The sequence below is a fragment of the Coffea arabica genome, chromosome 3c, assembly GCF_036785885.1.
Source record: "Coffea arabica cultivar ET-39 chromosome 3c, Coffea Arabica ET-39 HiFi, whole genome shotgun sequence".
In the NCBI taxonomy this organism is placed as follows: domain Eukaryota; kingdom Viridiplantae; phylum Streptophyta; class Magnoliopsida; order Gentianales; family Rubiaceae; genus Coffea; species Coffea arabica.
Window position 1 is genome coordinate 36,052,121 of NC_092314.1, and position 11,722 is coordinate 36,063,842.

At 37.8% G+C, this 11,722-nt stretch overlaps 2 protein-coding genes across 2 annotated transcripts; one reads left to right on the forward strand and one right to left on the reverse strand.

The window, feature by feature from the left end:
• Positions 1–1,533: 1,533 nt before the first annotated feature.
• Positions 1,534–3,352, reverse strand: LOC140038127 (gibberellin 20 oxidase 1-D-like). Its single transcript, XM_072083244.1, has 3 exons — positions 2,782–3,352; positions 2,342–2,663; positions 1,534–2,067 (listed from the first exon to the last, which is right to left on the reverse strand). The coding sequence occupies exons 1-3, from the start codon at positions 3,330–3,332 to the stop codon at positions 1,786–1,788; spliced, it is 1,155 nt and encodes a 384-aa protein (XP_071939345.1). The 5' UTR covers positions 3,333–3,352; the 3' UTR covers positions 1,534–1,785.
• Positions 3,353–4,948: 1,596 nt separating this feature from the next.
• LOC140037927 (uncharacterized) lies at positions 4,949–7,402 on the forward strand. Its single transcript, XM_072083104.1, has 6 exons — positions 4,949–5,057; positions 5,157–5,391; positions 5,707–6,035; positions 6,095–6,238; positions 6,427–6,821; positions 6,968–7,402. Exons 1-6 carry the CDS (start codon positions 4,949–4,951, stop codon positions 7,400–7,402), a joined length of 1,647 nt encoding a protein of 548 aa, XP_071939205.1.
• The last annotated feature ends 4,320 nt before the right edge of the window (positions 7,403–11,722 follow it).

Below are 11,722 nucleotides of genomic sequence, written 5' to 3' on the forward strand. Positions count from 1 at the left end.
GATCATTCTTTTTATCCTTAATACTTGGTTTTGTAATACATTACTATTACCAAAATTTCAATAATTTTTGCGCTTTCTAAAATTAAATATCAATTCCTATTTTGATAGGTTGTTGAGTTGGTTTATCCGACCATTTGCCAAGTGGACGCTTTACTTTTTCTTCACTTGGCCAAGTATAATTTTTTTATTTGAGTAGATTTTTAAGTATTTATTTTAGATAAAAATAGATTACAACTTTATTTGTTCACCTACTTATTCTTTTTTTTTTTACTTCCTTGACTATATATAGCAACTTTTAAATCATTTGAGTATTTTGATTTTTGGTATATGTACACACACACACACATAGGTATATATGCATGCAAGCACACACATAATATATGCATGCTAATACATATATACATAATACACACGCATATATATATATACATATACATATACATATACATAAATATACAAAAATACAAATATATATGTTTGTGTGTGTGTGTGTGTGATTTAAAAGGTTTTTTTTTTGCTTTCGAAAAATTTCCGTTTAAGTAGGAACCACCAACTCAAAAGTCTTGATATTTGCAATTATAGGCCCCAAGGAAATATTTTTGTGCGATAATGTTAATCCACGATGATCTTCATCAGGAGGCATAGCATAATGATAACAATTCAACTATTTAAAACATGTGACCTTCTATTTTATCTTTTAGGGAACAAGATTAGATATTGACCGGTGTCCTCTTTCGTTAAAGTGTATGCAATTTAGCAATAGAAGGAAATTTGACCTGACTACTTCTTCTTTTTTTTTTTTTGGAATTCTGTCGTCGCTTATGGATGCATAATAAATGAGCCCTTAAACTATTATGGAATTTGACTATATTTTGTTATCTCAAGCAACCTTTTCTTGAATTTGGCAACATCTGAAACTTTCTCAATTTTCGTAGGTAAGGCATCATCCAGTTTTGAGAGTTCATAGGTACTTTTAACTTTACTAGTGAGTGCGGATTAAGCTCTCTAAGTCAAGAATGGCCCTAAATGGATGCCAAAAGGCAAAATAGACAACTATTCCTCTGAACAAGGAAAAGCTAAATTGTCAACATGAAAGCCATTAAAGCTCTTTATTCACGAAAATTGCATATTGCACTAGTTGTCTCCGGTTAGACTCCTCTCCATTAATTGGCGAAGATTTTCTCTCCATTACGTCTAAATAAATATAATTTTTGAAAAATAAAACCATCCATATTATATTTCTCGAGTTGGTTAAAGTATGTACAAAAGTTGAAATTAAATTGATTAAATTTTAATGTTGGACCAAATTTTATAACTTTCACCGTAATTTTGATCCATTTTGCACAATCAAAATATTTTGTATAAATTGAATTATAAAATATTCATAAATGAGCTTAATTTTTGAGTACCTTGATCTATTTGTGGAAATAAAATTATTGACACAAACAGATTATTGTGAAAAAATTTACTTGTGTAAATATAAAAAATAGATAAATGAAGAGAAAAATAAAAATAGATAAATGGAAAGAAATATAATAGAGAATATCTCATCCCCAGTTGTCTCATATAGGAGTTTATTATAGTCTACATTCCACAGTACAACACCAACTATATATAACTGCAATACAACCCTCCATCATCACAGGCTTTGTGGTGGGTTGTTTTATTTCTAACTCTTTAAGGGGTTGATATCCATCTTTTTCTTTTAAGTTTCCTTTCACCTTGACCTAGAATTCTTAAGTGCAACACACTTGATTTTGTTTGCAAAGTAGTTGGCTTGACTAATTAAGTAGCCATTTTTTGAGCATCCCTTTGGTGTATCAGCCATTTCGCAAAAGCGTCCAGGGTTTTCATATCAGCTCTGTAATGTTTCTGAGTGAATTCAAGCAGTTCTGACCATGTAAAGTCTGGAAACATCCTTGGATTATCAGAAGATACCAATTCTTCGGGGGGGCTTACAACCTTATCCATTTTGGGACACAGGAAAAATGCAATAGATTTTCTTGGAGTTCGAGAGTTCACAATCGCCCTATGCAAGCAACTTTTGTAGATTCCATTTGAAAGAGCCTGAAAGACATTAGTCCCCAATAAGTATTTCAGTCCCGATGCAATTAACAAACCGCACATTTTGAGCAAAATCAACATTTTTTTCCTAAACAAACAAGAATTCTGAAAAGAACAATATAAGATAACAAACTTATTCTATTTCACTTTTTTCCTTTTTTAAAACGATCTTTTGAAGAAATCAAACATTCCAAATAAGAATTGGAACAAAGCAGTAGATTAGACAAAGAAAGAGCTAACTGCAGTGACAACAACGGATTACTATACCGTAACTCACCATGAATGTGTCACCAATATTGACGACGAAAGCTTCAGGGTCAGGAGGAACAGAGTGCCATTTTCCATTGACATACACTTCAAGGCCTCCAACATGATCCTGATGAAGAATTGTTAAGGATGTAGGGTCAGTGTGAGGGCCTGTTCCAAGAGTTAGATCAGGTTTTTGGCATGCAGGATAGTAGTTTAATCTCATTATTGAATCATTTCCTGCAAAGAATTCCCTGAAATGTTTCGCTTTTACTCCAAGACTGGTTCCCAAAAGCTCCATAATTTTAAGAGACAGACTGCTCATAGCTTCACTGTACTTCTGGAACACCTTCCTAAAGACAAAGACAAGAAAAAGAAATCCATCATCAAAAGTAGGAAAGGAAATAAAAAACAAAAGCATCTATTGTACTAAGAAGAAAAATAGCTAGTGGCATGTATGCAATTTCTTACCCGGATTCTCTAAAATCTTCACCCATTCCATTCAAGAAGTAGCTTTCAACAATGTTTAGGGCCTGTTGACCATCAGCACAATATCGAAAAGAGAGTGTTTCTTTCCATGGAAGTTTGGAGGAGAACCTATTAGTGAAGCTGCTAGCATAACCACAATGATCCCCAAGCTTTCTCTGGACTCTCTGCTTTTCTTGCAGTGGCCTATCAAAGAAGAAATCCAAGCACTTGTGGGCTGCTTTTAGGAGTTGCAAGTCCATCCCATGATTAACCACAAGAAAGAAACCATGTTCAAGACATGCCTGCTTTACTAGCTTAGTTGTGGTGGAGACAGCGACAGGGTCCCCAGAGAGGAAGCCATTCAAATCTATACAAGGCACATGAAGCATTGGGGGAGGTTCAAGACAAGGCTTTTCCTCATCAGGCCATATGAACTCATGGGGAATGTCGGATTGATTTTGGAGAAAAGGTGCATCAAAGACAAGTGACTTTTGTTCGCCTTTGGTTTCATTTGTTGTTGGAGATAATGAGAACTGATTTTTAGCACTAGGCATTGCCAAGTTAATATATTTGATTTTGGCAATTGGCAATTTGTGTTGCCTCTTTATATGTATGTATATATATATAAGTTGATGGTAGGTAGAGGAGGCAATGTTACCATAACCACTCATCCATCCATATCTTTAGCTAATACGCGGAGATGGAAAGTAATAATAACTGATATGGATATCTATGGAAAGAAAATCTGGATTTAAATGCATGGTTGAAACGTTTTGATTTTTTTTTTCTAGAAGGAAAACTTTGGATGGATTCTACTTTGGTCACTGTCACGGGTTAGGACATGCCCTTGACCCTATCCATGAGTAAATACGCGGAGATGGAAAGTAATAATAACTTATATGGATATCTATGGAAAGAAAATCTGGATTTAAATGCATGGTTGAAATGTTTTGATTTTTTTTTCTAGTAGGAAAACTTTGGATGGATTCTACTTTGGTCACTATCACGGGTTAGGACATGCCCTTTACCCTATCCATGAGTAAATACGCGGAGATGGAAAGTAATAATAACTGATATGGATATCTATGGAAAGAAAATCTGGATTTAAATGCATGGTTGAATCATTTTGTATTTTTTTTCTAGTAGGAAAAATTTGGATGGATTCTACTTCGGTCACTATCACGGGTTAGGACATGCCTTTTACCCTATCCATGAGTAAATATTTCAAAGTTGCCTTATTAGACCGTACACCTTTCTTCGTATATCTAGATAATAATAGGTAGGAGTATAAATTGAAATATTCTAGAGCTACAAAAATAGTTAAGCTATTAGCAGCTTATAAAAACATTCCCCCTAGAGTAGTTATAGGGATTCTTATAGATCATCCACCAATATTAGGGACGAACACAAGGGGATTACTTTGGTCACTATCATGGGTTAGGACATGTCTTTTACCCTATCCATGAGTAAATATTTCAAAGTTGCCTTATTAGACCGCACACCTTTCTTCGTATATCTAGATAATAATAGGTAGGAGTATAAATTGAAATATTCTAGAACTACAAAAATAGTTAAGCTGTTAGCAGCTTATAAAAACATTCCCTCTAGAGTAGTTATAGGGATTCTTATAGATCATCCACCAATATTAGGGATGAGCACAGGGGAATGGATAGGGGCATCTGCCTCCTCAACAGTTCTTGAAATATTAAAATCCTCCCTATGATTTTTGTTGTCAAACTAGAATTATATTACTTTGGTCCACCTAAGCATAATTACCAGTAGTTGTTTTCATTATTTTGTTTAATTTTGTTTTTGATAGATTGTCCTAAATCAAACTAATAATTAATTTCCTTGTAAAGTATGCCATTGGTATCTACTTTACCATATGATTAGTACTACTTTTGAATAACAATTATGAAATATTAAATTTTCTTTTAACCAAATTTCTTATAATAAACTAATTTCTTTGATTCCTATAACTTTAAAATAGCAACTGAGGTAAACTGTACATGATACATGGGAAATCAAAGACAAACAAAGCAAAAAAAAAAAGAAAAGAAAAATTTAAACTATTATACAAATTGAAGAATAATTGAAGAACTATTATAGAAAAATAACTATGTGAGTAGAGATAAATAGAGGAATAATTGAGTTAGTGAAACTGTTACGAATGCATGATGTAAAATTTACTGCAATTTGTGAACCAAAGGCAGATGTCGCACAGATTGAGTCTATTAGGTTACGCATTTCTTTTGACGCTGTAGAGGTTAATACGTCAGGTGATATATGGGTCTTCTATAGTTTGCCTTTCACGTGTTCCGTGGTAGGTCGATCTTCCCAACATATTTCCTTGCTAGTTCATCACGCTTGGCTGTCAGGAGAGTTAGTTGTCTCATTTGCCCATGTGAGCTACTCGAGGGAAGAGAGGCGGACACTATGGCGTGATTTGCTCGTTGATAAACCAACTTCGGTACCTTGGTGTGTGTGTGGAGACTTTAATGTGATTATGGAGCCACAGGAGACGAGAGGAGGGCAGCCGTTTGGCAACACTGAGGGACAAGAGCTTTTGTCATTCATAGAGGAGGCTGCAGTATTTGATGCGGGCTTCTCAGGGTCAAGCTTCACATGGTGTAACAATAGAAGGGGCCGAGCAAGAATTTGAAAATGATTGGATAGACTCCTGATCAATGAAGAATGTACGATGTTGTCATTGTCCATTTCAGTAACTCATCTGGCAAGGCACCCGTCGGATCATGCTCCGCTAAAGATTTCATTTAAGTCCCGCCTGGATGATAAGCCATGACCATTTTGATTTTTAAATGTATGGACTTCCGATCGGTCATTATTGGAAGTAATTCGAAATGTGTGGAGGCAGGAGGTAAGTGGTCCCCCATTACGGATCTTGTGTTCTAAGCTATTGGCGACCAGACAAGTGATTCAAGAGTGGAACAAAACCTCCTTTAGGAATGTTTTTGATGCTGTTCGCGCAGTAGAGGAGAATGTACTCTGTGCGGAATCACGAGTAGAGCATGAGGACTCGAAGGCGGCGCAGATAGAGCTGAATAAAGCTCAAACTGAGCTGCGTCATGCTATTTTGATTGAGGAGCAGTTTTGGAGCCAGAAGGCTCGGGTGAAATGGCTACGGACCGGGGACAGTAACTCAAAGTTTTTCCATGCTAAGGTCAAGCTGCAGAGGGTGCAAGGGGCGATTCATCGTGTAAGGAATACAAACGGGGATTGGGTCGAGGATGATGAGGGCATTGCAACTACAGCTATCAGTTATTTTTCAGATTTGTTTCCGCTTCTGGTAGAGCAGGGTCGGAGATGCTTCATCTTATTCTGAGTCTCATCACCCGGGAGGATAATGTGGCCTTGGAGGGGTATCCTTCAATGGAGGAGGTAAAACGAGCGGTTTTCGGGATGGACGGGGACAGCGCGGCTGGTCCAGATTGTTTTATTGGTAAGTTTTTTACTTTTGCGTGGGACATTTTGGCTCAGGATGTTTACAATGGGGTACTGAGTTTCTTCTATGGGGCCGAGCTACCCTGCTTTTTGACCTCTACGTCCATCGTCGTCATTCCGAAGGTCTCGAACCCCCTGGACTTTTTCCAGTTCCGTCCAATTAGCTTGTGTAATTTTTAAATAAAGTTCTATCCCGCATCCTGGCGAATAGAGTGGCAACCCTTCTCCCCAAAATCGTGTCCCCCCAACAAACTGGATTTATTAAGGGTCGAAATATCAGAGAGAATTTCTTGTTGGCCCAAGAGATTATCACGGGTATTGGGAAGAAGACTAGAGGAGGCAATGTGGCTCTCAAACTGGATATGTCGAAGGCCTATGACCGGGTTGACTGGATGTTTCTTGTCACCGTCCTGCATAAGTTTGGTTTTGGGGAACGCTTTATTGACATGATGTGGCGTCTGGTGTCGAATGTCTGGTTTTCAGTTCTTATTAATGGTTTGCCACATGGATTTTTTAAATCGAGTAGAGGTTTGCAGCAGGGAGATCCCCTTTCTCCCTCGTTGTTTGTAATTGGGACTGAGGTCCTGTCACGAGGCCTTAACAACCTGATTACATAGCCTAGTTTTAGGGGATTCAGTATTCCGGGGGGCTGTTCACCTATCACCCATTAGCGTTCGCAGATGATGTGCTTATTTTTTCAAATGGATCCTCAATTGCTTTGAAGCAGATAACAAGTGTATTAGACACATATCAGAGGGCTTCTGGTCAACTCGTTAATGCTCAGAAATATGGGTATCTCATGCATCCGTCCACGTCACCAACTCGTCGAAGGGTAGTAGAGCGATTGACTGGCTTCTGTAGGCACACCTTTCCAGTGCGATACCTAGGGTATCCTCTGTATTTTGGAAGAAGTAAGATCATCCATTATGGGGAGATGTGTCAAGCCATCATGGGAAGAGTTCTTTCTTGGAAGTCGAAGTTTCTCTCTTCCGGAGAGAAGATCGTGCTAATTAAGCATGTGCTATCGACGATTCCATTACATCTTCTATCTGCTGCTGTGATGCCGGAGCCAGTCGTTCACATCATCGAGAGGGCTTGCTCGAATTTTTTATGGGGATCTAGGGGCGGGGACCCCAAAAGGCATTGGATCCGTTGGTTCTAGTTGTGTTATCCAGTAGATGAAGGGGGTGCTGGCTTTCGGAGGCTTAGGGACATATATGCGGCATTCTCCTACAAGCTATGGTGGGTATTTCTGTGACAGCCCCACCTCCCCCTAGGGCGTACTTTAAGGGTTAGCGAACTGCCTGTCCAACTCTCGCCAGGACTACTAAGTCGAACACACGAAGGCCAAACCATTCCGAGTGATAGTACTGCGATCAAACGCTTCAACGAAAACAAAGAACGAAGAACGAAAACGAAAACGAAAATGAAAAGCCGTGGCCACGTCACAATCCGGCCAAGACTTGTCCGGCCGGATTCAAGGCAATAAGCAACTTCTTTTTTTTTTTCGATTTCCCCTGCTAATCCGGCCATGTTTCCAGCCAAGAACTAGCCGGATATACTGCCGGATTCACTGAACAGTGTTCCTGCCAAATTTTTTGCCTTTCTCGTTCAAACTCCACGCTCAACCGATTCCCAAACAGATACAAGTAAACTTTATATAAACCCAGAGAATGTACATTTCCAACAAATATGCCAAAAAAATGTGATTAACAACTTATATACACACATTGGTAACTTTACAAGTCAAAAGGTAACAGTTGATCAAAATACAAATAGGGTTTCCAATTACAGAGGAGCTATACAAAAGAATATCTATACTAGCTCGACTCTCTCTTCAAAAACATCACAGTTCCAAACTATTGCTCCCTGTAAGGAAAACAAAGGCAACGGGGTGAGTTTTCACCTAATGAGGTACCAACACGCCAAGTATTCAAGAATCACAAAAGTATAATTGTAGTCAATCCAAATACAGCCATCAAATAAATAGAAATGAACACCACACATAAACAGGGAGTAAAAGGATACAGACAGTTCTCAAAAGCCCATTTCTCCCTTTGCAGTACTTGATCCCAACTCATTGACTCTTCGTCAATGCTTAAAGAGCGAACATGACCGTAGACCCCACTTTACCCCAAATTCCGTCCACCACACATACCTCTTACAGAGTCCGAACACCAAACAGAACAGAGGTGGTAATACTCAAGTATACCGGAATCCAGAGTCTCAAATACCTAAAGATTCCCTAGAAACAGTGCCCATGGCTTGTCAATTTTCCTCGACCAAGCCCTTGCTGGCTTGATTCAATTGACTACCAATAAGGTTGAGTTCAGATTTAACAGAAAGGTCGTTGGATACACGTCCAAACGACATCAGATCAGGCACAACCAAGAGATTCCAGTTATACAGTAAACAGTCAAATAAGCAAGAGAAAGCGAGCATGATAAATTACACTCTCGTCTCATCCAGAATAAACAGAAATCACAGTCATTCAAGTCACAGATTTCAAGTACACGTAAAGCAAGGAAGCAACAATCATGTGAGTGGTATACTCACCGGTTCAAACAAAGGTAACTTCAAACGTTTCCTTACGAGGTACGCCTTGAATCACCTGCACGTCCTACGAACAACTAAGAAAATAATTGAGACTAGATTACGAGTCGTAAACCTATTCAATAAACTACTAATGCAAGGCAAAATATAGCTTGGGAGTGAAAATAAGTAATAATTGGTGCTAAAGGCATAAACACCCCAAAGTCTTTCATTTCTACTCCAAATCAACCTAAACTCAAAGGAACCAAATGGCCTCCACATTTAGACAGCACCTCCCCTTAAATTCCATAATTTTCCATCCTACACTTAACCACCAACATTCATCCAAAATAGCCGCAATCACACACTCAAATCATAGGCTATTAAACACACTTCCTTAGGGCCACAACACCCTTCACATATAACCATTAGATAGCTCCACAACCAATCACAATAAAGCCCCAAATTAGAAATCCTAATCTGAATTTACACCCACGAGCTGAAATTTTCTTTAGGCAAGTCCATCTAGCACATAATACTCTAATTTATCACGTAACAAACCTACCAAACCATGGCTATTCATTAATCATCACATGAGAGCAGAAAATTCACCATAAAAGCTGAAATTTACCGTAACCCTAGCTCAAACCATGAACTTTCTCACAAAACTACCTATTTAACAACTCTAATCCACTAATTTGCAATTAATCAAGAGTAAAAAGGAATTTATAGGTAAGTTACCTTGGAACCTTAGGAAAGATAGCAGCTTAGGGTTTCTTCTTCCAAAATCACTCCACGAAAACCTCTAAACCTTCTTAGTAAACAACTTTTATAGAGTATTTTGCAACTTACTTGGTTAGAACTCAAGATTGAGGCAAGTTTGAAGTTGGCAAATAAAGTTTTCTCTCTTGGTTTTTCTCTCAAGAGGGCCAGCCAAGATGTAAGAAAGTGAAGATGATTTTTGGTCAAAATTTGATTTTTGGTAAAGGTAAAGAAAGGTTGGTCAAAGTCCACATCCATTGATTTCATGACACTTGGCTTTTCCTATGTTTATTCTCATCCCTTTGTCTTCCAAGATTAACCTATATAGCTAACCTCTAATTATGTTTTAGTACCTTGTAAAATAATATTCCCTTGATGCGGATACGGGTACGCAACAACTTCAACCTTGGGTCAAGGACCCTTTGGTCAACATTGGTGGTCCGATGACAAGATCAAGAACCAAGAAGGTGAAGGAAGTTTTACGAGCCTTGATCATTCACCATACAAGTAAGGAGCAAACTAGGTTTGAAGATTTGATGGACCATGAAGTTACCTTGTTCACTTGTACGTTTGAAGTGAAAGAATGATCTCATACTTGTTAGCTTAGTTGGTAGTTGTTTTAAAACTGCCTAGTTTAGTAGTTGTTAGTCGTTGAATATTTTATTACTTATTGGACCTTATCGGGAAGCCTTAAAGAGCTGACTCTTTATGCGAACCGAATTCCTATTCCAGGTTTATTTGGGCCTGATTTGCCCTAGTTTTAGCCTATAAAAGGCACCTATTGTATGAGTGAAGGATAGATTGTTACAACCAGAAATCATGAGGAATTTTCCTTCAAAGTTCTTAATCGAACTTACTCTTGAATTCTTGAGTTCATAGTTTAGGATTCAAATCAGACTTTATCGATTAGTTTGTTCCCTAATCGTGGTGTCTCTTCATCCATCTTTATTTGCTTAAGGTTGCTGATTACCTTTGTGTGTCAGAGGTCTTGAGTTCATGAGAACAATCGAGTTCAATTTCCATTGGGAGAAAAGATCCAACTCTGATAATTACAAGGTTGGAAGGGTCTAGGAGGGTCTTCCCATAGGGTTACCTTATCAGTTGGTAATCAGAGCATCAGGTTAATTCTCTTTCAATTGAAGTTGTTCATATCTTATTAGTTTGTGTCTTGTGTCAAAAAAAAAAACTGTAGCGATACTGTTCATCGACTGTTCCGAATTACTGTTCATCGTACTGTAGCGATACTGTTCATCGTTACTGTTCATCCGAATAAAAAAAAATCTGTTTGGGTGTTGTTTTTTTGTGTTTTCTGTCCAACTTTTGTTCTTGAGTCTGTTATACTTTTGTTTGGGTTTGGGTTGTTAGGGTTTAAAGACAAAAAAAAAAAGAGTCACGTACCTTATATTGTTTTAATGTCCAAGTTGCTAGAGTATTGCTGGAATTTTCTTTTGAGTATTGCTGAAATTTTATTATGCCTATTTCTTGAGTATTGGTTGTTGTTCTTGCAAACCCTAAACACCACAACTCAATTTGGGGAAGTTCTTGAGCTTTTTGAACAAATTCTTGAAGTTCTTGGACCATCAAGTATTGTTTTGAAAATTCTTGAACAATAAATCAAGAACCAGGGCCTCCTTGAAATTTGCATAACCTTTCATCCATTTTTCTTGAACTTGTTGGTGTGACCTGAATTTGTGTTCCTTGAAGAGCCGAAGCAAAAAAAAAAACAAAGAAGAGAAGGAATCGGCTCTCACACAAAGGAAATCAAGTATCTCAAATCTTGAGTTTCCAATTCTTGATTGGTTTCCAATTCTTGAATAGTCTCTAAATCTTGATTGGTTTCCCAAAACTTGAGTCTCCAAATCTTGATTGGTTTCCAATTCTTGAGTCTCCAACCTTAATTGAATTCCAACAACCCCAAACGACCTAACCAACCCCAAACACCCCCAAATCAGTTTCCAAAACCAAACCTAAACTGCCACAAACACCATTTACCATCCAAATACTGGCCAGAAACTCAGCAAAAACAGCCGCTCAAAAAAAAAAAGAGGTTCTAGCTTCGGGTAGAGTTTTTCTAAGATTTGCGAATTTCTGCTTTGTGTCTTGTTACTTGCTTATAGGGTAATTAATTCTGGAATTTTGAGAGTTTGAGTTGTTTTAAGAACTTCGAGAAGGAAAATTGAGAGTGAGT